Source organism: Corvus moneduloides, chromosome 17, assembly GCF_009650955.1.
Source record: "Corvus moneduloides isolate bCorMon1 chromosome 17, bCorMon1.pri, whole genome shotgun sequence".
Classification (NCBI taxonomy): Eukaryota; Metazoa; Chordata; class Aves; order Passeriformes; family Corvidae; genus Corvus; species Corvus moneduloides.
The window spans coordinates 15,718,030-15,743,408 of record NC_045492.1 but is presented as its reverse complement, the minus strand read 5'-3'; the positions used below and the strand labels follow the sequence as shown (position 1 = coordinate 15,743,408).

Here is a 25,379-nt window from a genome sequence, read left to right as displayed (position 1 = left end):
TGCGCGGTGTCTGGGGGGGTTTGGGGGGGCCTTGAAGGGGTGCTGGGGGTTTGGGGTGGGTCTGGGGGGTCATGGAACGGGAGTTATGGCGGTTTTGAGGGGGTTTTGGGCAGGATGGAGGTTTTAGGGTTTTTGGAGGGTTTTTGGAGGTGGGTGAGGTGCTCCTGGAAGCTCTTGAGATGTTCCTGGAGGACCTCGGGCTGCTCCTGGGGAGCGTCTGGGCGCCCTTGGGGTAGGATTTGGGGTTCTCGGGGTGGGATCTGGGGCTCCCAAGGGGGTGTCCCCCCCTTCCCGACCTCCCCCCGCCGTTGCAGCGTGCGCCCCAACCTGTTTGTGGGGACGGCGCCGGGCTCGACGCAGTTCCGCTGCTGGTACTTCGAGGTGGCCGTGGAGCGGGTGCAGCCCTTCGTGACCCCCGTGCCCACCCACCTGAGGGTGGGCTGGGGGGCGGCCGGGGGCTTCCGGCCCGCCCCGGGCGGGGGCGCGGGCTGGGGGGGCAACGGCGCCGGCGACGACCTCAACTCCTTCGCCTTCGACGGCCTCCACCTGTGGACAGGTGAGGGGACACCTGCGACACCCCCCGGCACCCTGGGACCCCCCAGCCGCCCCGATCCCCCGTGTCCCTGAGCCCTCTGACCCCCGTGTCCCCTCTGAGACCCCTTTCCCTGTCCCCCCGTCCCCTGTGACCCCCCTGACCCCTCTGTCCCCTCCCAGGGGGTGTCCCCAAGGCCGTGGGGTCCCCGCAGCGCCGGGCGCTGGCCGAGGGGGACGTGGTCAGCTGCTGCCTGGACCTGGGGGTCCCCAGCGCCTCCTTCCGCCTCAACGGGGCCCCTGTGCAGGGCGTCCTCGAGGGCTTCAACCTGGACACCCTCTTCACCCCCGTGGCCAGCTTCTCGGCGGGGGTCCGGTGAGGGGGGGACACCCCAGAATTGGGGGGTGGGACCCCTAAGGAGAGGGCTGGGAGGAGCCTGGGACCCCTGAAAGGGGGCTGGGACCCCTAAAGGGGGAGGACTGATGGGGTGTGGGGGAATTGGGGTGTGGGACCCCTAAAGGGGGCACTGGAAGGGGTGGAGGGGCTCCTAGAAGGGGGGACACTGAGGGGGTGACTCGGGGTGTCCCCCCAGGCTCTGGCTCCTTTTGGGGAGGGTGGAAGGGGGGCGGGGGTGATGCTTGGGGTCCCTGTGGGATCCCTGTGGGGTCCGAGGGTCACTGGGGGTGTCCCCGTGCCCCCCAGGCTGCGGTTCCTGCTGGGTGGGGGGGTTAAAGGGGATCCCTGTGGGGTCCGAGGGTCACTGGGGGTGTCCCCGTGCCCCCCAGGCTGCGGTTCCTGCTGGGTGGGGGTGTTAAAGGGGATCCCTGTGGGGTCCGAGGGTCACTGGGGGTGTCCCCGTGCCCCCCAGGCTGCGGTTCCTGCTGGGTGGGGGTGTTAAAGGGGATCCCTGTGGGGTCTCTATGGGTCACTGGGGGTGTCCCCGTGCCCCCCAGGCTGCGGTTCCTGCTGGGTGGGGGGGTTAAAGGGGATCCCTGTGGGGTCTCTATGGGTCACTGGGGGTGTCCCCGTGCCCCCCAGGCTGCGGTTCCTGCTGGGTGGGGGGGGTAAAGGGGATCCCTGTGGGGTCTCTATGGGTCACTGGGGGTGTCCCCGTGCCCCCCAGGCTGCGGTTCCTGCTGGGTGGGGGGGTTAAAGGGGATCCCTGTGGGGTCTCTATGGGTCACTGGGGGTGTCCCCGTGCCCCCCAGGCTGCGGTTCCTGCTGGGTGGGGGGGTTAAAGGGGATCCCTGTGGGGTCTCTATGGGTCACTGGGGGTGTCCCCGTGCCCCCCAGGCTGCGGTTCCTGCTGGGGGGCCGGCACGGGGAGTTCCGGTTCGTGCCCCCGCCCGGGTACGCGCCCTGCGCCGAGGCGCTGCTGCCCCGCGAGCGGCTGCGCCTGGAGCCCCTCACGGCGTACCGGGGCTCGGCCCCGCCCGGCGCCCGCAGCCTCCTGGGGCCCACCCGCGCCCTGCCCCACACCGCCTTCACCCCCTGCCCCGTGGACACCTGCCAGGTGCGCGGGGCGGCTGCCGGGGGTGTTTTGGGGGGGATGGAGGGGGGATTGGGAGAGGTTTTGGGGGGATCGAGGGGGGATTGGGATGGTTGGGAGGGGTTTTGGGGGGATGGATGGGGGATTGGGGGTGTTGGGAGGGGTTTTGGGGGCATGGAGGGGGGATTGGGATGGTTGGGAGGGGTTTTAGGGGGATGGAGAGGGGATTTGGGATGGTTGGGAGGGGCTTTGGGGGGGATGGAGGAGGGTTTGGGGGTATTGGGAGGGGTTTTAGGGGGATGGAGGGGGGATTGGGATGGTTGGGAGGGGTTTTGGGGGCATGGAGGGGGGATTGGGGGTGTTGGGAGGGGTTTTGGGGGGATGGAGAGGGTTTGGGAGGAGTTTTGGGGGAATGGAGGGGGGATTGGGATGGTTGGGAGGGGTTTTAGGGGGATGGAGAGGGGATTTGGGATGGTTGGGAGGGGTTTTGGGGGGATGGAGGGGGGTTTGGGGGTGTTGGGAGGGGTTTTGGGGGGGATGGAGGGGGGTTTGGGGGTATTGGGAGGGGTTTTAGGGGGATGGAGGGGGGTTTGGGATGGTTGGGAGGGGTTTTAGGGGGATGGAGAGGGGATTGGGATGGTTGGGAGGGGTTTTGGGGGGATGGAGGGGGGTTTGGGGGTATTGGGAGGGGTTTTGGGGGGATGGAGGGGGGTTTGGGGGTATTGGGAGGGGTTTTGGGGGGATGGAGGGGGGTTTGGGGGTGTTGGGAGGGGTTTTGGGGGGATGGAGGGGGGATTGGGGGTGTTGGGAGGGGTTTTGGGGGATGGAGAGTGGTTTTGGGGGATGGAGGATGTTTGGAGGGAATAGAGGGGGATTTTGGGAGATGTTGGGGAGCTTGGAGGTGAATTTGTGGGGGCTTGAAGAGGTTGGGAAAGGATTTTGGGGGGGTGAAGGAGGTTTTGGGGGGTCTCGGGGGTCCAACGCCCCCTGTCCCCCCCAGATCGTGCTGCCCCCACACCTGGAGCGCATCCGGGAGAAGCTGGCGGAGAACATCCACGAGCTCTGGGCCCTGACCCGCATCGAGCAGGGCTGGACCTACGGGCCTGTGAGTGGGGCACCCCAAACCTCCCTGGGGAACCCCAAAACCCCCCAGGGAACCCCCAAAATCCCCCCAAACCCACCCCAAACCCACCCTGAGCTCTGGGCCTGACCCGCATCGAGCAGGGCTGGACCTACGGGCCTGTGAGTGGGGCACCCCAAACCTCCCTGGGGAACCCCAAAACCCCCCAGGGAACCCCCAAAATCCCCCCAAACCCACCCTGAGCTCTGGGCCTGACCCGCATCGAGCATGGCTGGACCTACGGGCCTGTGAGTGGGGTACCCCAAACCTCCCCAGGGAGCCCCAAAACCCCCCAGGGAACCCCCAAAATCCCCCCAAATCCCCCCAAACCCACCCTGAGCTCTGGGCCTGACCCGCATCGAGCAGGGCTGGACCTACGGGCCTGTGAGTGGGGGACCCCAAACCTCCCCAGGGAGCCCCAAAACCCCCCAGGGAACCCCCAAAATCCCCCCAAATCCCCCCAAACCCACCCTGAGCTCTGGGCCTGACCCGCATCGAGCAGGGCTGGACCTACGGGCCTGTGAGTGGGGGACCCCAAACCTCCCCAGGGAGCCCCAAAACCCCCCAGGGAACCCCCAAAATCCCCCCAAATCCCCCCAAACCCACCCTGAGCTCTGGGCCTGACCCGCATCGAGCAGGGCTGGACCTACGGGCCTGCGAGTGGGGGACCCCAAACCTCCCCAGGGAGCCCCAAAACCCCCCAGGGAACCCCCAAAATCCCCCCAAATCCCCCCAAACCCACCCTGAGCTCTGGGCCTGACCCGCATCGAGCAGGGCTGGACCTACGGGCCTGGGAGTGGGGGACCCCAAACCTCCCCAGGGAGCCCCAAAACCCCCCAGGGAACCCCCAAAATCCCCCAAAATCCCCCCAAACCCACCCTGAGCTCTGGGCCCTGACCCGCATCGAGCAGGGCTGGACCTACGGGCCTGTGGGTGGGGGACCCCAAACCTCCCCAGGGAGCCCCAAAACCCCCCAGGGAACCCCCAAAATCCCCCCAAACCCACCCTGAGCTCTGGGCCTGACCCGCATCGAGCAGGGCTGGACCTACGGGCCTGTGAGTGGGGTACCCCAAACCTCCCTGGGGAACCCCAAAACCCCCCAGGGAACCCCCAAAATCCCCCCAAATCCCCCCAAACCCACCCTGAGCTCTGGGCCTGACCCGCATCGAGCAGGGCTGGACCTACGGGCCTGCGAGTGGGGGACCCCAAACCTCCCCGGGGAGCCCCAAAACCCCCCAGGGAACCCCCAAAATCCCCCAAAATCCCCCCAAACCCACCCTGAGCTCTGGGCCCTGACCCGCATCGAGCAGGGCTGGACCTACGGGCCTGTGGGTGGGGGACCCCAAACCTCCCCAGGGAGCCCCAAAACCCCCCAGGGAACCCCCAAAATCCCCCCAAACCCACCCTGAGCTCTGGGCCTGACCCGCATCGAGCAGGGCTGGACCTACGGGCCTGCGAGTGGGGGACCCCAAACCTCCCCAGGGAGCCCCAAAACCCCCCAGGGAACCCCCAAAATCCCCCCAAATCCCCCCAAACCCACCCTGAGCTCTGGGCCTGACCCGCATCGAGCAGGGCTGGACCTACGGGCCTGCGAGTGGGGGACCCCAAACCTCCCCAGGGAGCCCCAAAACCCCCCAGGGAACCCCCAAAATCCCCCAAAATCCCCCCAAACCCACCCTGAGCTCTGGGCCCTGACCCGCATCGAGCAGGGCTGGACCTACGGGCCTGTGAGTGGGGTACCCCAAACCTCCCTGGGGAACCCCCAAACCCCCCAGGGAACCCCCAAAATCCCCCCAAACCCACCCTGAGCTCTGGGCCTGACCCGCATCGAGCAGGGCTGGACCTACGGGCCTGTGAGTGGGGTACCCCAAACCTCCCCAGGGAGCCCCAAAACCCCCCAGGGAACCCCCAAAATCCCCCCAAATCCCCCCAAACCCACCCTGAGCTCTGGGCCTGACCCGCATCGAGCAGGGCTGGACCTACGGGCCTGTGAGTGGGCCACCCCAAACCTCCCTGGGGAACCCCAAAACCCCCCAGGGAACCCCCAAAATCCCCCCAAAATCCCCCCAAACCCACCCTGAGCTCTGGGCCTGACCCGCATCGAGCAGGGCTGGACCTACGGGCCTGCGAGTGGGGGACCCCAAACCTCCCCAGGGAGCCCCAAAACCCCCCAGGGAACCCCCAAACCCACCCCAAACCCACCCCCAGCTCTGGGCCCTGACCTGCATCGAGCATGGCTGGACCTACGGGCCTGTGAGTGGGGGACCCCAAGCCCCCCCCAGCACCCCAAAATTCCTATTTGGGGTATTTTCGATCGGTCCCCAGAGCCGGGATCCCCTTTTGGGGCTCCCAGACCTGGGGTTGCCCCTATTTGGGGCCCCGTTTTGAGGTTCCCCAGTGTCTGGGTCCTTTGAGGGGATCCCTGCCTGCACCGGGGTCCTGCTGGTGGATCCTTTCGGAGCTCCCCCCTGGGTTGGGGCCCTTTTTGGGGGGTCCCTGGCTGGGGGGGTCCCAGTGGGGGGGTGCCCGTGCCCAGGATGTGTTTTTGGGGTGCCCCAGGTGCGGGATGACGTGCAGCGCCTGCACCCCTGTCTGCTGAGCTTCCACAGCCTCCCCGAGCCCGAGCGCGGCTACAACCTCCAGATGTCGGGGGAGACCCTCAAGTAAGGGGGGCACAGAGGGAGTTTGGGGGTCCCCCCTCTTCGTGGGGGGTCCCTGAAACCCCCCGGGAAAGGGTGGGTGGGTTTGGGGAGGGGGCTTTTGGGGTATCACCCCAAAATGGGGCAGGGTTGGGGTCCCCTCTCGTTCTGAGCCCTCCGGATCTGAAGGGGGGCTCCTGATTTTGGGGCGTCCCGATTTTGGGGTGTCCCCAGGATACTGCTGGGCACCCCTGGATTTGGGGTAGGAGGGGTTTGGGGGGTGTCCCTGACCCCGAACACCCCAGAGTTGGGGGTGCTGATTTTTTGGGGTGTCCCCAGGACGCTGCTGGCCCTGGGCTGCCACGTGGGGATGGCGGACGAGAAGGCCGAGGAGAACCTCAAGAAGATCAAACTGCCCAAAACGTGGGTTGGGGGGGCTGGGAGGGGTTGGGGAGGGGGCTGGAGGGGTGGGGGGGATCCCAGTTTGGGGGGGTCTCTGTGGGGATCTTCCAGTTTGACATCCCAATTTGGGGTCTTCAAAGTGGAGTCCCAGTTTGGGGGCATCCCAGTCTAGGAAGTCCCAGTTTTGGGGTCCTGGAGGAGCTTCTGGGGGTCCTTCCTGGGGTCCCCATGGGCGGGGGTCCCACAGGTGTGTCCCCCCATTCCCACCGTGTCCAACGGGTGCCAGGTTGGGTTGGGATGGCCCCGTTGCGTTGGGAATGTCCCACTTTGGAGACCCCTGAGGAGGTTCAGGGGGTCCTTTTCGGGGTCCCCATGGGTGGGGGGAGTTCTGGGGGTCCCGGGGTGCCCCGGGGAGGGGGGGTCCCACAGGTGTGTCCATCCCCCCCAGGTACACGATGTCCAACGGGTACAAGCCGGCGCCGCTGGACCTGTCGCACGTGCGGCTCACGCCGGCCCAGCTGACCCTGGTCGATCGCCTGGCCGAGAACGGCCACAACGTGTGGGCTCGGGACAGGGTCCAGCAGGGCTGGACCTACAGCACCACCCAGGTGGGGACCCCCACCCACCCCTGACACCCAAAAAGCCCCCGTGGTGTCGGGGCCCTGCGTCGCCTGGCCGTGTCCCCGCGCCCGCGGGGGTGTCCCGGTGTCCCCAGGCCCCTGAGCCCGGTGTCCCCCCGCCCCAGGACATCAAGAACAAGCGGAACCCGCGGCTGGTCCCCTACAACCTGCTGGACGAGGGGACAAAGGCCACCAACCGCGAGAGCCTCTGCCAGGCCGTGCGGACCCTGCTGGGCTACGGCTACAACATCGAGCCCCCCGACCAGGAGACGCGTGAGTGCGGGGCTGGGGGGGCTGCCAGGGGTCACGGAGGCTTTGGTGGCCCTTTGGGGACCTTTGTGAGGCTTTGAAGGGAGCCTGGGGACATTTTGGAGGGGTTTGGAGGGTGCCCAACCAGGACACGTGTGAGTGGGGGGGCTCGGGGGGACACCAACCCCTTGGGGGGTGCTCGGGGCGGTCACCCAGCCTTTGGGGGACATCTGAGAGCTCCTTGAGGGACTTTTGGGGGCTTTGGGGACGCTCTGAGGGGCTCTTGGGGGGGTCTCCGGGTGCCGTTTGTGGGGTTCCGTGTCCCGTTTTGGGGGGCCGACCCCTCTATCTCCCCCCAGCCTCGCAGGGCGTCCCCCCGGGGGGTCCCCGCGCCCCCCGGCCGCGGCTGTTCCGGGCGGAGCGGGGCTCGGCCGTGCGCAGCGGGAAGTGGTACTTCGAGTTCGAGGCCGTGACCCCCGGCGAGATGCGCGTGGGCTGGGCCCGGCCCGGGCTGCGCCCCGACACCGAGCTGGGCGCCGACGACATGGCCTTCGTGTTCAACGGGCACCGGGTGAGGCCCGGCCGGCCCCGGCACACGCAGGGACACGCAGGGACAGCCTGGGACACGCAGGGACACGCAGGGACACGCAGGGACAGCCTGGGACACGCAGGGACACACAGGGACAGCCTGGGGCACGCAGGGACACACAGGGACACACAGGGACAGCCTGGGGCACGCAGGGACACACAGGGACACACAGGGACACGCAGAGACACACAGGGACAGCCTGGGACCCCCGGGACAAGCAGGGACACTCAGGGACAGCCTGGGACACACAGGGACACGCAGGGACAGCCTGGGACCCCCGGGACAAGCAGGGACACTCAGGGACAGCCTGGGACACACAGGGACACGCAGGGACACTCAGGGACAGCCTGGGACACGCAGGGACACACAGAGATAGCCTGGGACCCCCGGGACAAGCAGGGACACTCAGGGACACTCAGGGACAGCCTGAGACACACAGGGACACGCAGGGACAGCCTGGGACCCCCGGGACAAGCAGGGACACTCAGGGACAGCCTGGGACACACAGGGACACGCAGGGACACTCAGGGACCCACAGGGACACGCAGGGACACGCAGGGACAACCTGGGACCCACAGGGACCCACACGGACACTCAGGGACCCACAGGGACACGCAGAGACACTCAGGGACAGCCTGGGACCACAGGGACCCACAGGGACACTCAGGGACACGCAGGGACAGCCTGGGACCCACAGGGACCCACTCGGACACTCAGGGACAGCCTGGGACCCACAGGGACACCCAGAGCCCATTGGGACCTGTGACCCCCAATCTCGCCATGTCCCCCTGGGTCCCCAAGTGCCACCATCACCTTCTGTGACCCCCGTGTCCCCCGTGTCCCCCAGGCCCAGCGGTGGCACGTGGGGGGCGAGTCCTTCGGGCGGCCCTGGCAGGCGGGGGACGTGGTGGGCTGCCTCATCGACCTGGGCGAGTGCCACATGAGCTTCACCCTCAACGGGGAGGTGCTGATCGGCGACGGCGGCTCCGAGGTGGCCTTCAGGGACTTCGAGGTGGCCGACGGTGAGGGGGGGCCCGGACTGGGGGTCCCCAGGGTGGGCTCGGGGTGCTGAGACCCCCCCCGGTCCCACCTGGGGCTGGGGCAGGAGGGGGGGAGAGAGGCACCCTGTGCTCCCTGGGTGATCCATGGGTGGGTCTGGGGGCTCTGGGGCGGGCGGGGGTCGCGGTGCTGACCCCCCCCGTGCCCCCCAGGCTTTGTCCCCGTGTGCAGCCTGGGTTTGGGGCAGGAGGGGCACCTGAACCTGGGCCAGGACGTGGGCACCCTGCGCTACTTCGGCATCTGCGGCCTGCAGGAGGGCTACGAGCCCTTCGCCATCAACATGAAGCGCCCCATCGCCCTCTGGTTCAGCCACAGCCTGCCCCAGTTCGTCCCAGTGCCCCCCCAGCACCCCCAGCTCGAGGTGAGGGGCTGGGGGGGTGCCTGGGCGGGTGGGGTGGTGGATTCGGGGTCCCCAGGGGTCCCCATGAAGTGCCCCATCGCCCTCTGGTTCAGCCCCAGCCCGCCCCAGTTCATCCCAGTGCCCTCCCAGCACCCCCAGCTCGAGGTGAGGGGCAAGAAAGGGTCTGGGGGGGCTTCAGGGTGTTGAGGGAGTCCCTGAAAGTCCCCAAAGGCCCCCCAAAATGGGGTGACACCCAGCCCCGAGGGGTCCCCATCCCCCAGGGTCCCCAGAACAGGGTGACACCCATCCCCGAGGGTCCCCAGGGCAGGGTGACGCCCATCCCTGAGGGGTCCCCATCCCCGAGGGGTCCCCATCCCCGAGGGGTTCCTGTCCCCGCGGGTCCCCAGAACAGAGTGACGCCCATCCCCGAGGGTTCCCCATCCCCGCGGATTCCCCATCCCCGAGGGTCCCCATCCCGGCGGGTCCCCAGGGCAGGGTGACACCCATCCCCGCGGATTCCCCATCCCCGAGGGTTCCCCATCCCCGAGGGTTCCCGTCCCCGCGGATTCCCCATCCCCGCGGATTCCCCATCCCCGAGGGTTCCCCATCCCCGCGGATTCCCCATCCCCGTGGGTTCCCCATCCCCGCGGATTCCCCATCCCCGCGGATTCCCCATCCCCGAGGGTTCCCGTCCCCGCGGATTCCCCATCCCCGAGGGTTCCCGTCCCCGCGGGTCCCCAGGGCAGGGTGACACCCATCCCCGCGGATTCCCCATCCCCGAGGGTTCCCGTCCCCGCGGATTCCCCATCCCCGCGGATTCCCCATCCCCGAGGGTTCCCCATCCCCGCGGATTCCCCATCCCCGCGGATTCCCCATCCCCGAGGGTTCCCGTCCCCGCGGGTCCCGAGGCCGGGGCTCCCCTGGCTCCCCTGGCACCGCTGGCACCCCGCAGGTGACGCGCCTGGACGGCACCGTGGACGCGCCGCCGTGCCTGCGCCTGGCGCACCGCAGCCCCGGCACCCCCGCCGCGCCCCCCGAGCTGCTGTTCCTGCGCCTCAGCCTCCCGGTGCAGTTCCACCCCACGTTCCGCTGCACCCCCGGCGCCACCCCCCTGCCCCAGGCGCCCCCTCCGGAGCCCCCCGAGGACGTGGCGGCCGAGCCCCTGTCCGAGTTCGAGCGGCTGCGGCGCTCGGCCGGGCCCCGCAGCGCCGAGGGCGACGAGGGCGCCGAGAAGGGGCCCGGGGGGGCCCCCCCGGCAGCGGCCCCGCGGGAGCAGCCCCGCGGCGAGAACGAGAAGGACGCGACCACCGAGAAGAGCAAGACGAGGAGGGGGTGAGGGGGGGGGGTCCCGATGGCTGAGGGTCCCCAAAAGGGCGTGGCACCCATCCCTGGGGGGTCCCTGATCGCTGAGGGTCCCCAAAAGGGCGTGGCACCCATCCCTGGGGGGTCCCTGATCGCTGGGGGGCCCTCAAGGGGGTGGCACCATCCCTGGGGGGTCCCTGATCACTGAGGGTCCCCAAAAGGGCGTGGCACCCATCCCTGGGGGGTCCCTGAGGATCCCTGAGTGGACCCAGGCTGTTGGAGGTTCCCTGGGTGTTGGGGGCTCCCTGGGTGTCCCTGAGGGTCCCCAAGTCGGGGTGACCCCCCCGGTGCCCCCCAGGTTCCTGTTCAAGGGCCGGAAGACGCCGTTCACGCCCCCCCCCGCGCCCCCTCCCGTGCCCCGGCTGGAGGAGGACGTGGTGCCCGACGAGCGCGACGACCCCGAGGTCATCATGAACACCACCACGGTACGGGACCCCCGAGACCCCCCAAAACCCCCCAAACCCCCCAAACCCCGAGGGCATCATGAACACCACCACGGTACAGGACCCCCGAGACCCCCCAGACCCCCCAAAACCCCCCAAACCCCGAGGTCATCATGAACACCACCACGGTACAGGACCCCCGAGACCCCCCAAGCCCCCCCTGCACCCTGAGACCCCCCCCAAAACCAAGACCCCCAAACCACGAGACCTTCCCTGCACCCCAAATCCCCCCTCCTGCACCCCAAAACCCCCTGCTGTCCTTACGGCCCCCTGTCCCTGTCCCCCTGTCCCTGACCCCCTGTCCCTGTCCCCTGTGCCCTGTCCCCTGTGCCCTGTCCCCCTGTCCCTATCCCCCGTCCCTGTCCCCTGTCCCCCTGCCCCTGTTCCCCCTGTCCCTGACCCCCTGTGCCCTGTCCCCCTGTCCCTGTCCCCTGTGCCCTGTCCCCCTGTCCCTATCCCCCGTCCCTGTCCCCTGTCCCCCTGCCCCTGTTCCCCCTGTCCCTGTCCCCTGATGCTGTCCCCCTGTCCCTGTCCCCTGTACCCGTCCCCTGTGCCCTGTCCCCGCCCCTATCCCCTGTCCCTGTCCCCCTGTCCCTGTTCCCCCTGTCCCTGTTCCCCTGTCCCTGTTCCCCTGTCCCTGTTCCCCCTGTCCCTGTCCCCGTTCCCCCTGTCCCTGTCCCCCGTCCCTCCTGTCCCTGTCCCCCGTCCCTGTCCCTGTTCCCCCGTCCCCCTGTCCCTGTTCCCCCTGTCCCTGTTCCCCCTGTCCCTGTTCCCCTGTCCCTGTCCCCCTGTTCCCCCTGTCCCTGTTCCCCCTGTCCCTGTTCCCCGTCCCCCTGTCCCTGTTCCCTGTTCCTGTCCCGTCTCCCTGTCCCCTGTCCCTGTTCCCCCTGTCCCTGTCCCCTGTCCCCCTGTCCCTATCCCCCGTCCCTGTCCCTGTTCCCCTGTCCCTGTTCCCCTGTCCCTGTCCCCCGTTCCCCCTGTCCCTGTTCCCCCTGTCCCTGTCCCCATCCTGTCCCTGTCCCCATCGTGTCCCTGTTCCCCCTGTCCCTGTCCCCATCCTGTCCCTGTCCCCATCCTGTCCCTGTCCCCATCGTGTCCCTGTTCCCCCTGTCCCTGTCCCCATCCTGTCCCTGTCCCCATCGTGTCCCTGTCCCCCTGTCCCCCGTTCCCCCTGTCCCTGTCCCCATCCTGTCCCTGTCCCCATCGTGTCCCTGTTCCCCCTGTCCCTGTTCCCCCTGTCCCTGTCCCCATCCTGTCCCTGTCCCCATCGTGTCCCTGTCCCCCCTGTCCCTGTTCCCCCTGTCCCTGTCCCCATCCTGTCCCTGTCCCCATCGTGTCCCTGTCCCCCCGTCCCTGTTCCCCCTGTCCCTGTCCCCATCCTGTCCCTGTCCCCATCGTGTCCCTGTCCCCCCGTCCCTGTTCCCCCTGTCCCTGTTCCCCCTGTCCCTGTCCCCATCGTGTCCCTGTCCCCATCCTGTCCCTGTCCCCATCGTGTCCCTGTCCCCCCGTCCCTGTTCCCCCTGTCCCTGTCCCCATCCTGTCCCTGTCCCCATCCTGTCCCTGTCCCCATCCTGTCCCTGTCCCCATCCTGTCCCTGTTCCCCCTGTCCCTGTCCCCATCGTGTCCCTGTCCCCCCGTCCCTGTTCCCCCTGTCCCTGTCCCCATCCTGTCCCTGTCCCCATCCTGTCCCTGTCCCCCCTGTCCCCGTCCCTGACTCTGTCCCCACCCCCAGTACTACTACTCGGTGCGGCTGTTCGCGGGCCAGGAGCCGGGCAGCGCCTGGGTGGGCTGGGTCACCCCCCACTTCCACCAGCACGACCCCGACTTCGAGCTGGCGCGGGTGCGCAGCGTCACCGTCACCATGGGCGACGACCGCGGCAACGTGCACGACAGGTGCCCCACGCGGGACCCCCCACGGGACCCCCCACGGGACCCCAAAGGGGACCCCAGATGGGACCCCAAACAGGACCCTACACAGGACCCCAAAGGGGACTCCAGATGGGAGCCCAAAAAGGGACCCCAAACAGGACCCCCAGTGTGGGACCACAGAACGGGGTCCTGAAACGGGACCCGAAAATGGAACCCTGAAGTGGGATACCAAAATGGGACCCCGAGAGCGGGACCCCCAAAATGAGACCCCAAACAGGACCCCCAGAGCAGGACCACAAAACAGGACCCTGAAATGGGAGCCCAGAACGGGACCCTCCTGAAATGGGACCCTGAAGTGGGACCCCAAAATGGGACCCTCCTGAAATGGGACCCCAAAATGGGACCCCAAAAATGGGACCCTCCTGAAATGGGACCCTGAAATGGGAGCCCAGAATGGGACCCTGAAATGGGACTCCAAAAATGGGACCCCAAAATGGGACCCTCCTGAAATGGGACCCTGAAATGGGAGCCCAGAATGGGACCCCAAAAATGGGACCCCGAAATGGAACCCCGAAATGGGACCCCAAAACAGGATTCCTTTCCACAGCCCCACAGAACGTGACCTGCCCCGAAGCAGGGGAGGGTCCCAGGCTCTGGGGGTCCCGGGGGGGGTCGGTGGGGGTCTCACCCCTCTGTCCCCCCCAGCATCAAGCGCAGCAACTGCTACATGGTGTGGGGGGGGGAGTTTGCGGCCCCCGCGCAGCAGGCCAGGGTGTCCCACACCGACCTGGTCATCGGCTGCCTGGTGGACCTGGCCACGGGGCTCATGACCTTCACTGCCAACGGCAAGGAGATCAACACCTTCTTCCAGGTGAGCTGTGCCCCCCGGGGAGGCTCCGGGGGTCCCAGGGGGGTCCCGGGGGGTCCCACCCTCCCCCGGGGGTCTCACGGTGCCGCTGCCCCACAGGTGGAGCCCAACACCAAGCTGTTCCCGGCGGTGTTCGTGCTGCCCACCACCCAAAACGTGCTCCAGTTCGAGCTGGGCAAGCTCAAGGTGAGGCCTGCGACCCCCACCCAGCGTTTGGGGGTGGGAAGGGGCTGGGGGGCAACTGTGGAGGGAGTGGAGGGGCTGCAAGGTGCAACGAGGAGGGCCTGGGGGTGTTGGGGGCTATGGAGGGGGGTCCTGGGGGTCAGCAGGGTGACCTGGCACCTCTGGCGGTGCTGGGGGTCTCTGGGGGTCCCCCGCCCCCCTGACAGCCCCGTTTTGCCCCCCCAGAACATCATGCCCATCTCGGCGGCCATGTTCAGCAGCGAGCGGCAGAACCCGGCCCCGCAGTGCCCGCCCCGGCTGGTCATCCAGCACCTGAGCCCGGTCACCTGGAGCCGCATGCCCACCGAGTACCTGGCCGTGGAGAGCGCCCGGCTGGGCGAGCGCCAGGGCTGGGCCGTGGAGTGCTCCGAGCCGCTGCAGATGATGGCCCTGCACATCCCTGAGGAGGACAGGTCGGGACCCCCGGGGACGCCCAGGGACCCCCAGGGACACCCAGGGCACCCCCAGCCTCGTGGGGTCCCATGCCCAGGGGTCCCATCCCCACGGCACCTTGGCGTCCCATCTCCAGTAGATCCTTGGGTCCCATCCCTGGGGCACCGTGGGTTTCCCATCCCAGGGGTCCCTCCCTGTGTCCCCCCACCCTGAGCCCCATTTCCCGTCCCATCCCAGGGGTCCCAGCCCATGTCCCCCCACCCTGACCCCCATTTCCCGTCCCATCCCAGGGATCCCTCCCTGTGTCCCCCCACCCTGACCCCCATTTCCCGTCCCATCCCAGGGGTCCCTCCCTGTGTCCCCCCACCCTGTCCCCCATTTCCCGGCCCTCCCAGGGGTCCCAGCCCATGTCCCCCCACCCTGTCCCCCATTTCCCGTCCCCCCCAGGGGTCCCTCCCTGTGTCCCCCCACCCTGACCCCCATTTCCCGTCCCCCCCAGGGGTCCCTCCCTGTGTCCCCCCACCCTGTCCCCCATTTCCCATCCCCCCCAGGGGTCCCTCCCTGTGTCCCCCCACCCTGTCCCCCATTTCCCGTCCCTCCCAGGTGTCCCAGCCCATGTCCTCCCACCCTGACCCCCATTTCCCGGCCCCCCAGGTGCATCGACATCCTGGAGCTGTGGGAGCGGGAGGAGCTGCTGCAGTTCCAGTGCCACACGCTGCGGCTCTACTGCGCCGTGTGCGCGCTGGGCAACAACCGCGTGGCACACGCGCTCTGCAGCCACGTGGACCAGGCCCAGCTGCTCTTCGCCATCGACAGCCCCGAGCTGCCGGGACCCCTGCGGGCCGGCTACTACGACCTGCTGCTGGCCATGCACCTGGACGCGGCGCAGCGCGCCCGCTCCTCCATGAGCGCCGAGTTCATCGTGCCCATCACCGAGGCCACGCGCGCCATCGCGCTCTTCCCCGGCGGCGGCCGCTGCCCGGGCCCGCCCGGCGTGGGGCCCAGCGCCTGCCTGCGGCCGCAGCCGCACTTCTCGGAGCCCTGCTTCATCCGGGCGGCCGGCGGCGGCGGCCGGGCCCCGCTCAGCCCCGCCATCCCGCTGGACGAGCTGGGCGCCAAGGCCATGCGCATGCTGGCCGAGGCCGTGGCCGGGGGCGGCCCCCACGCCCGCGACCCCGTGGGGGGCAGCGTGGAGTTCCAGCTGGTGCCCGTGCTCAAGCTGGTGTCGGCGCTGCTGGCCGTGGGCGCGCTGGGCGACGCCGACGTGCGCCGCGTGCTCCGCATGATCGAGCCCCGCGTCTTCGGGGACGCGCGCAGGGACGGCGAGGGACGGCAGGAGGACGAGCAGGAGGAGGAGGAGGAGGAGGAGGAGGAGGAGGAGGAGGGGACGAAGGCCATCGAGGCCGGGGAGGAGGAGGATGAGGAGGAGGAAGCAAGGAGGAGAAAGGCAATCGAGGCTGGAGAGCTGGAAGAGGAGGAGGAGGAGGAGGAGCAGGAAGTGAGGAGGAGGAAGGCCATCGAGGCTGGAGAGCTGCAGGAGGAGGAGGAGGATGAGGAGGAGGCCAGGAGGACGAAGGCCATCGAGGCCGGGGAGGTGCAGGAGGAGGAGGAGGAGGAGGAGGAGGAGGAAGAGCTGGAGGAGGGGCTGCTGCAGATGAAGCTGCCAGAGTCGGTCAAGCTGCAGGTGAGGGAGGGGCCGGGGGGCTGCAGGGATGGGGGTTTGTGTCCCCTCCCTGGGGCCTCTGTGTCCCCTCTCCATGTCCCCTCCCTGGGGTCTCCTTCCCGGTGTCCTTGCTCCTTCTCTGGGGTCCCTGTCCCCAATGTCCACCCCATGTGCCCTCCCAGGGTTCCTGTCCAGGCTCCCTTCTCCGTGTTCCCCCCAGCGCCCCCTCCCAGGGTTCCTGTCCAGGCTCCCTTCTCCATGTTCCCCCCAGCGCCCCCTCCCAGGGTTCCTGTCCAGGCTCCCTTCTCCATGTTCCCCCCAGCGCCCCCTCCCAGGGTTCCTGTCCCCGTCTCCAGCCCAGGGACATCCTGGGGGTCCCCATCCCCGTCCCCATGGTGTCCCCCACGCCCTCAGGGTCTCCCGTGTCCCCGCAGATGTGCCACCTGCTGCAGCACCTGTGCGAGCGGGAGCTGCAGCACCGCGTCGAGGCCATCGTGGCCTTCTCGGAGCGCCACGTGGAGCGGCTGCAGCGCGACCAGCGGCGCCGCTACGGCCACCTCATGCGGGCAATGACCATGTCGGCCGCAGAGACCGCCCGGCGCACCCGCGAGTTCCGCTCGCCCCCGCAGGAGCAGGTGGGGCCAGCGTGGGGCCAGCGTGGGGCCAGCGTGGGGCCAGTGTTGGCTGCGGGATGGTCCCGCTGACCTCGTGTCCCTCTGTGTCCCTCCGTGTCCCCTGTCCTGCCGTGTCCCCCCCGTCCCCCAGATCAACATGCTGATGCAGTACAAGGGAGGGGCTGAGGACGAGGAGTGTCCAGTGCCTGGGGACATCCGCGACGAGCTGCTGGACTTCCACAATGACCTGCTGGCCCACTGCGGTGAGAGGGACAGGGTGCTGGGGACACCCCCCAGAGCGTGGGGACAACCCCTGGGGAACTGGGACCCCGTTCTGGGACCCCTGCCAGCATGGGGACCCTCATCCAGGGACCCTGGGGCCCCCCTTGGGGACGTGGGGACACAGGGACAGCCCAGGGACAGCCCAGGGACAGCCCTGTGACACCCCGTGTCCCCCAGGCATCGAGCTGAGCGAGGAGGAGGAGGAGGAGGAGGAGGAGACGTCGCTGCGGCAGCGGCTGATGGGGCTGGTGCAGAAGGTGGTGGGGATCCGGGGCTCCGCCAAGGAGGAGGAGACCCCCCCCGAGGAGCCGCCGGTGCCCAGTAAGGAGGGGACGGGGGGGCGGGGGACGGGGACACTCGGGAGAACGCCCAGCTGTGCCCGGGACACGGCCGGGGTGTCCCCGAGGTGGCCTCAAGAAGGTGGCCAGGGTAGGTGTCCCCAGGGTGTCCCCAGGGTGTCCCCAGGGTGCCAGCGCCTCAGGAGCTGGTGTCGCAGGCCATGGTGCTCTGGGCACAGGGGTCACTCTGTCCCCAGTGTCCCCAGTGTCCCCAGTGTCCGCAGTGTCCCCGCTGTCCCCGCTGTCCCCAGTGTCCCCAGTGTCCCTGCTGTCCCCAGTGTCCCCAGTGTCCCCGCTGTCCCCAGGCACGCTGCAGGAGCTCTGTCCCCCCTGTCCCCAGTGTCCCCGCTGTCCCCGCTGTCCCCAGGCACGCTGCAGGAGCTGATCTCGCAGACCATGGTGCACTGGGCGCAGGGGTCACTCTGTCCCCGCTGTCCCCGCTGTCCCCGCTGTCCCCAGTGTCCCCAGTGTCCCCGCTGTCCCCGCTGTCCCCAGGCACGCTGCAGGAGCTGATCTCGCAGACCATGGTGCACTGGGCACAGGGGTCACGCTGTCCCCAGTGTCCCCAGTGTCCCCAGTGTCCCCGCTGTCCCCAGGCACGCTGCAGGAGCTGATCTTGCAGACCATGGTGCACTGGGCACAGGGGTCACTCTGTCCCCAGTGTCCCCAGTGTCCCCGCTGTCCCCGCTGTCCCCAGGCACGCTGCAGGAGCTGATCTCGCAGACCATGGTGCACTGGGCGCAGGAGTCGTTCATCCAGAGCCCGGCGCTGGTGCGGGCCATGTTCAGCCTCCTGCACGGCCAGTACGACGCGCTGGGCGAGCTGGGCCGGGCGCTGCCCAAGGCCTACGCCATCAGCGCCACCTCGGTGCCCGACACCACGGCCCTGCTCGAGTGCCTGGGCCAGATCCGCTCGCTGCTCATCGTGCAGATGGGCCCCGAGGAGGAGAACCTCATGATCCAGAGCATCGGGTGCGCGGGGCCGGGACCCCTGGGTCCCCCTGGGTCCCCCTGGGTCCCCTCTGTGTCCCCCCTGTGTCACCCTGTGTCTCTCTGTGTCCCTCTGTGTCCCCCTGGGTCCCCCTGTGTTCTCCCTGGGTCCCCCTGGGTCCCCCCTGTGTCCCTCTGTGTCCCCCTGGGTCCCCCTAGGTCCCCCTGGGTCCTCCCTGTGTCCTCCCTGGGTCCTCCCTGTGTCCCCCCTGTGTCCTCCCTGGGTCCCCCCTGTGTCCCCCTGTGTCCCTCTGGGTCCCCCTGGGTCCCCCCTGTGTCCTCCCTGGGTCCCTCTGTGTCCCCCTGTGTCCCTCTGGGTCCCCCTGGGTCCCCCCTGTGTCCCCCCTGGGTCCCCCTGGGTCCCACTGTGTCCCCCCTGGGTCCCCCTGTGTTCTCCCTGGGTCCCCCTGGGTCCCCTCTGTGTCCCCCCTGTGTCACCCTGTGTCCCTCTGTGTCCCTCTGGGTCCCCCTAGGTCCCCCTGGGTCCTCCCTGTGTCCTCCCTGGGTCCTCCCTGTGTCCCCCCGTGTCCCTCTGGGTCCCCCTAGGTCCCCCTGGGTCCTCCCTGTGTCCTCCCTGGGTCCTCCCTGTGTCCCCCCTGTGTCCTCCCTGGGTCCCTCTGTGTCCCCCTGTGTCCCTCTGGGTCCCCCCTGTGTCCCCCCTGGGTCCCCCTGGGTCCCACTGTGTCCCCCCTGGGTCCCCTCTGTGTTCTCCCTGTGTCCCTCTGTGTCCCTCTGGGTCCCCCCTGAGTCCCCCTGTGTCCCCCCTGTGTCCCCCCTGTGTCCCCTCTGTGTTCTCCCTGTGCCCCGCTGTGTTCTCCTGTGTCCCCTCTGGGTCCCCTCTGTGTCCCTCTGTGTCACTTTGTGTCCCCCCATGTCCTCCCTGTGTCCCCTCCTGTGTCCCCTCTGTGTCACTTTGTGTCTTCCATGTCCTCCCTGTGTCCCCATGAGACCTCCCTGAACACCTCAAATCTCCCCCTGACCATCCAAAATTCCCCTCTGGGCACCCCGTATCCCACCTGAGCGCCCCAAATCTCCCCCTGAGCACCCCATCACCCCCTCCCAGCCCCCCAGATCTGCCCCCTGGGCCCCCCAGGTGACACCCCCGTGCCCCCCCAGGAACATCATGAACAACAAGGTGTTCTACCAGCACCCCAACCTGATGCGGGCGCTGGGCATGCACGAGACGGTGATGCAGGTGATGGTCAGCGTGCTGGGCGGCGGCGAGTCCAAGGTGAGCCCCCACCCCTGGGTGCCCCCCTAGGGACCCCCCCAGGCCCCCCTGACCCCCCGGTGCCCCCCAGGAGATCCGGTTCCCCAAGATGGTGACCAACTGCTGCCGCTTCCTCTGCTACTTCTGCCGCATCAGCCGCCAGAACCAGCGCTCCATGTTCGACCACCTGGGCTACCTGCTGGAGAACAGCGGCATCGGGCTGGGTGAGACCCCCAGAGCCCCCCCAGAACCCCCTGTGTCCCCTGTGCCACCCCCTGTGCCACCCCCACCTGGGCTACCTGCTGGAGAACAGCGGCATCGGGCTGGGTGAGACCCCCTGGGACCCCCAGAACCCTTCTCACCACCCCCATCCCCTCCCTGTCACCTCTGTCCCCTCCAGCCACCTTGGGGGTCCTACGTGACACCTCGAGGGGGGGATCCCTGCGCCCCCGGGCTGTCACCCGGTGTCCCCCTGACCCCTGTGTCCCCTGTGTCCCCCAGGCATGCAGGGCTCCACCCCCCTGGACGTGGCGGCCGCGTCCGTCATCGACAACAACGAGCTGGCGCTGGCCCTCAAGGAGCAGGACCTGGAGAAGGTGGGGACAGCGGGGTCCCCGTGCCACCCCGTGCCACCCCGTGTCCCTCCGCGTCCCCCCTGACGTCCCCTGTGGCAGGTGGTGACGTACCTGGCGAGCTGTGGGCTGCAGAGCTGCCCGATGCTGCTGGCCAAGGGCTACCCCGACATTGGCTGGAACCCCTGCGGGGGAGAGAAGTACCTCGACTTCCTGCGCTTCGCCGTCTTCGTCAACGGTGAGAGACCCCCGGCTGCCCCCCCGGGTCCCCAGGGGTCCCCAGGGGTCCCCACGTCCCCTCCAGGGGGTCCCTGTGTCCCCTCCCCCCCGGTAGCGCTGCCTCGCCTCCGGGTGCTTTGATGTCTTTGTCAGCAGTGAGAGACCCCCCAGGTGTCCCCCGGGTGTCCCCTCCTGGGGGTCCGTGCTTTGGGGGTCTCTTTTAGGGGTCCCTGTGACTTTTGGGGTCCCATTCCCACAGGGGAGAGCGTGGAGGAGACCCCGATGTTGGGGTACGGCTGCTGATCGGGGGGTCCCTGTGCTGGGGGTTCCGGGGGTCCCTGGGCTTCCCTGGTTTGGGGATCCATGTTCTGGGGATTTTGGGGTGTCCCTGTGACTTTTGGGGTCCCGTTCCTGCAGGCGAGAGTGTGGAGGAGAACCCAGTTTGAGGGTGTGGCTGCTGATCGGGGGGTCCCTGTGCTGGGGGTGTTAGGGTTCCCTGGTTTAGGGCTTTTAGGGTTCCCTGGTTTAGGGGTTTTAGGGTTCCCTGGTTTAGGGGTTTTGCAGGTCCATGTTTTGGGAATTCTGGGGTGTCCCTGTGACTTTTGGGGTCCCGTTCTCGCAGGCGAGAGCGTGGAGGAGAACGCCAACGTGGTGGTGCGGCTGCTGATCCGGCGGCCCGAGTGCTTCGGGCCGGCGCTGCGGGGCGAGGGCGGCAGCGGGCTCCTGGCCGCCATCCAGGACGCCCTGAGCATCGCCCAGGACCCGGCCAGGGACGGGCCCAGCGGCCGCAGGGAGAGGAGGCCGTGAGCACCGGGAGTGGGATGGGAATGGGAATGGGAATGGGGTGGGAATGGGATGGGAATGGGAATGGGGTGGGAACGGGATGGGAATGGGAATGGGGTGGGAATGGGATGGGAATGGGATGGGAATGGGATGGGAATGGGGTGGGGACCCCACCAGGGACGGGCCCAGCGGCCGCAGGGAGAGGAGGCCGTGAGCACCGGGAGTGGGATGGGAATGGGAATGGGATGGGAATGGGAATGGGGTGGGAATGGGGTGGGAATGGGATGGGAATGGGAATGGGGATGGGAATGGGATGGGAATGGGGTGGGAACGGGATGGGAATGGGAATGGGATGGGAATGGGATGGGAATGGAGTGGGGACCCCACCAGGGACGGGCCCAGCGGCCGCAGGGAGAGGAGGCCGTGAGCACCGGGAGTGGGATGGGAATGGGAGTGGGATGGGAATGGGAGTGGGATGGGAATGGGAATGGGGTGGGAATGGGGTGGGAATGGGGTGGCTTTGGGAGTGGGATTTATGTTGGGGTGGGATTGGGGTGGGATTGGGATTGGAGTTGGCTTCAGGTTTGGTTTCGGATGGGCACGAGGAAGAGGACGATGATGGGGATGAACGTGGGGACGGAAATGACACGGGGACGATGAGGAACGCGAGCGGGGATGAAGACGGGGTGGGATGGGATGGGGTGAGGATGGTGCTGCTCAGGGGTGGGGGCCCTGCTGGTGACCCCCTGGCCCCCCTGACCTGCTCTGACCCCCCCGCTCCCCGTCCCCCCAGGTTCGGCCCCGAGGAGCCCCCCGAGGAGAACCGGGTGCACCTGGGCCACGCCATCATGTCCTTCTACGCCGCGCTCATCGACCTGCTGGGCCGCTGCGCCCCCGAGATGCACGTACGGACCTGGGGGGCTGGGGGGCTCCGGGGGGTCCCTGGGGGCCGGGACTCGGGGTGTGACCCCCCCCGTGTGACCCCCACAGCTGATCCAGGCGGGGAAGGGCGAGGCCCTGCGGATCCGGGCGATCCTGCGCTCGCTCGTCCCGCTCGAGGACCTGGTGGGGATCATCAGCCTCCCCCTGCAGATCCCGGCGCTGGGCAAAGGTGGGGAGGGGTCCCGGAATCTGGGGGGGGCCCCAAAATGGGGGGACCTGGTGGGGATCATCAGCCTCCCCCTGCAGATCCCGGCGCTGGGCAAAGGTGGGGAGGGGTCCCTGAACCTGGGGGGGCCCCAAAATGGGGGGACCTGGTGGGGATCATCAGCCTCCCCCTGCAGATCCCGGCGCTGGGCAAAGGTGGGGTGTGGTGGGGCCCCACAGTGGGGGGCGACCCAAAACTGGGGGGCACTGGGGATGCAGGGGGAGCTCCAAACTGGGGGTACCCAAAAATGGGGCAGCAATGGGGGGAAGGCACACACACCCCCGGAGGTTTTTGGGGGTACAGACTGGGGGGGGACAGGGAGAGTCCCGGTCACACTGCAGGACCCCGGGCTGGGGGAAATGGGGGTACCCAGCCGTAGCTGGGGGGGTCACGGATTTTGGGGTCCCGCCCAACAACAGCGGGGTGGAGCCCACCCTGGGGACGTGGGGGGGTTCCCGGCTCTTGTCGGGGAGTCACAGGGTTTGGGGGTGTCTGGGGGCTCCCCTGAGCGCTGGGGTCCCGCAGACGGCAACGTGGTGGAGCCCCGCATGGCCGCCAGCTTCGTCCCCGAGCACAAGGCGCCCATGGTGCTGTTCCTGGACCGCGTTTATGGGGTGCAGAGCCAGGAGTTCCTGCTCCACGTGCTGGAAGTGGGGTTCCTGCCCGACATGCGCGCGGCCGCCTCCCTGGACACGGTGAGGGGCGCCCCAAGCCCCCCTGGGGTACCCCAAAACTCCTGGCGGGGGGGACGGGGTCCCTTGAACCTGCAGCAGGGGGCTGGGGTCACCCCTGGGTTCCCTCCTGTGGGGTCCCCCAAATATCTCCTGTGGGATGGATGAGGGGGCACCCCAATCTCTCCTATGGGATGGATGTGGGGTCACCCCAATTTCCCCTATGGGATGGATTTGGGGTCACCCCAATTTCCCCTATGGGATGGATGTGGGGGCACCCCAATCTCCCCTATGGGATGGATGTGGGGTCACCCCAATTTCCCCTATGGGATGGATTTGGGGTCACCCCAATTTCCCCATGTGATGAATCCGTGATCCCCCAAATCTCCCCTATGGGATGGATGTGGGGTCACCCCAAATTTCCCCTATGGGATGGATGCGGAGTCATCCCAATCTTCCCTATGGGATGGATGTGGGGTCACCCCAAATCTCCCCTATGGGATGGATGTGGGGTCACCCCAAATTTCCCCTATGGGATGGATGTGGGGTCATCCCAATCTCCCCTATGGGATGGATGTGGGGGCACCCCGAATTTCCCCTATGGGATGGATGTGGGGTCACCCCAAACCTTCCCTATGGGATGGATGTGGGGTTACCCCAAATTTCCCCTATGGGATGGATGTGGAGTCATCCCAATCTCCCCTATGGGATGGATGTGGGGTCACCCCAAATCTCCCCTATGGGATGGATGTGGGGTCATCTCAATTTCTCCTATGAGATGGATGTGGGGTCACCCCAATTTCTCCTATGGGATGGATGTGGGGTCACCCCAATTTCTCCTATGGGATGGATGTGGGGTCACCCCAATCTCCCCTATGGGATGGATGTGGGGGCACCCCAATTTCCCCTATGGGATGGATTTGGGGTCACCCCAAATCTCCCCTATGGGATGGATGTGGGGTCACCCCAAACCTTCCCTATGGGATGGATGTGGGGTCACCCCAAATCTCCCCTATGGGATGGATTTGGGGTCACCCCAATCTCCCCATGTGATGAATCCGTGATCCCCCAAATCTCCCCTATGGGAGGGAGCCCCAAACTCCTCAGCCCCCGGGACGCCTCTGCCCCCTGTCCCCTCTCCCTTGGGGGTGCCCCCGGTGCGTCGCCCCCTCGGACCCCCCATTTGCCCCCAGGCGACGTTCAGCACGACGGAGATGGCGCTGGCGCTGAACCGCTACCTGTGCCTGGCCGTGCTGCCGCTCATCACCAAGTGCGCGCCGCTGTTCGCGGGCACCGAGCACCGCGCCATCATGGTGGACTCCATGCTGCACACCATCTACCGCCTGTCGCGCGGCCGCGCCCTCACCAAGGCCCAGCGCGACGCCATCGAGGAGTGTCTGATGGCCCTCTGCAGGTGCCACCCCAAATTGGGCCCCAAAATGGCCCCGTGCCCGCCATGGGTCTGCATCCGTCCCCTAAACCAACCCAGCCCCCATGGGTGACCCAACCCCCATGGCCAACCCAGCCCCCATGGCCAACCCAGCCCCCATGGCCAACCCAACCTCCATGGCCAACCCAACTTCCATGGCCAACCCAACCCCCATGGCCAACCCAGCCCCCATGGCCTACCCAACCTCCATGGCCAACCCAGCCCCCATGGGTGACCCAACCCCCATGGCCGACCCAGCCCCCATGGCCAACCCAACCTCCATGGCCAACCCAGCCCCCATGGCCAACCCAACCTCCATGGCCAACCCAACCTCCATGGCCGACCCAGCCCCCATGGGTGACCCAACCCCCATGGCCGACCCAGCCCCCATGGGTGACCCAACCCCCATGGCCGACCCAGCCCCCATGGGTGACCCAGCCCCCATGGCCAACCCAGCCCCCATGGCCTACCCAACCTCCATGGCCAACCCAACTTCCATGGCCAACCCAGCCCCCATGGGTGACCCAGCCCCCATGGGTGACCCAGCCCCCATGGCCAACCCAACCCCCATGGCCAACCCAACTTCCATGGCCAACCCAACTTCCATGGCCAACCCAACCTCCATGGCCAACCCAGCCCCCATGGCCGACCCAGCCCCCATGGCCAACCCAACCTCCATGGCCAACCCAACCTCCATGGCCAACCCAACTTCCATGGCCAACCCAACTTCCATGGCCAACCCAACCTCCATGGCCAACCCAGCCCCCATGGGTGACCCAACCCCCCATGGCCAACCCAGCCCCCATGGGTGACCCAACCCCCATGGCCAACCCAGCCCCCATGGGTGACCCAACCCCCATGGCCAACCCAACCCCCATGGGTGACCCAGCCCCCATGGCCAACCCAGCCCCCATGGCCAACCCAACCCCCATGGGTGACCCAACCCCCATGGCCAACCCAGCCCCCATGGGTGACCCAGCCCCCATGGGTGACCCAACCTCCATGGGTGACCCAGCCCCCATGGGTGACCCAGCCCCCATGGCCAACCCAGCCCCCATGGGTGACCCAACCCCCATGGGTGACCCAACCTCCATGGGTGACCCAACCTCCATGGCCGACCCAGCCCCCATGGGTGACCCAACCCCCATGGGTGACCCAACCTCCATGGGTGACCCAGCCCCCATGGGTGACCCAGCCCCCATGGGTGACCCAGCCCCGTGGCCCCTCCCCGTGGCCCCGTGTGCCACCCTCTCTCCTCGTGGTGCC

The 25,379-nt window shown here is 68.2% G+C and overlaps 1 protein-coding gene across 1 annotated transcript in view; it reads left to right on the top strand.

Annotated features, from left to right (window-relative positions):
• The window catches only part of RYR1 (ryanodine receptor 1), a 72,983-nt gene that overhangs the window by 15,140 nt on the left and 32,464 nt on the right, over positions 1–25,379 (top strand). The window contains exons 19-50 of the mRNA XM_032127174.1: positions 315–556; positions 715–907; positions 1,826–2,045; positions 3,022–3,126; positions 5,701–5,804; positions 6,120–6,203; positions 6,631–6,790; positions 6,928–7,075; positions 7,411–7,622; positions 8,488–8,662; positions 8,852–9,060; positions 9,992–10,371; positions 10,700–10,826; positions 12,577–12,737; positions 13,419–13,584; positions 13,681–13,767; positions 13,990–14,216; positions 14,851–15,628; positions 15,737–15,880; positions 16,294–16,494; positions 16,625–16,736; positions 16,933–17,076; positions 17,791–18,064; positions 19,199–19,313; positions 19,384–19,516; positions 19,794–19,888; positions 19,967–20,102; positions 20,706–20,886; positions 21,660–21,771; positions 21,857–21,977; positions 22,539–22,708; positions 23,878–24,098. Coding sequence (XP_031983065.1) covers positions 315–556; positions 715–907; positions 1,826–2,045; positions 3,022–3,126; positions 5,701–5,804; positions 6,120–6,203; positions 6,631–6,790; positions 6,928–7,075; positions 7,411–7,622; positions 8,488–8,662; positions 8,852–9,060; positions 9,992–10,371; positions 10,700–10,826; positions 12,577–12,737; positions 13,419–13,584; positions 13,681–13,767; positions 13,990–14,216; positions 14,851–15,628; positions 15,737–15,880; positions 16,294–16,494; positions 16,625–16,736; positions 16,933–17,076; positions 17,791–18,064; positions 19,199–19,313; positions 19,384–19,516; positions 19,794–19,888; positions 19,967–20,102; positions 20,706–20,886; positions 21,660–21,771; positions 21,857–21,977; positions 22,539–22,708; positions 23,878–24,098 — 5,937 coding nt within the window. The remainder of the gene's footprint in view (positions 1–314; positions 557–714; positions 908–1,825; positions 2,046–3,021; positions 3,127–5,700; positions 5,805–6,119; positions 6,204–6,630; positions 6,791–6,927; positions 7,076–7,410; positions 7,623–8,487; positions 8,663–8,851; positions 9,061–9,991; positions 10,372–10,699; positions 10,827–12,576; positions 12,738–13,418; positions 13,585–13,680; positions 13,768–13,989; positions 14,217–14,850; positions 15,629–15,736; positions 15,881–16,293; positions 16,495–16,624; positions 16,737–16,932; positions 17,077–17,790; positions 18,065–19,198; positions 19,314–19,383; positions 19,517–19,793; positions 19,889–19,966; positions 20,103–20,705; positions 20,887–21,659; positions 21,772–21,856; positions 21,978–22,538; positions 22,709–23,877; positions 24,099–25,379) is intronic.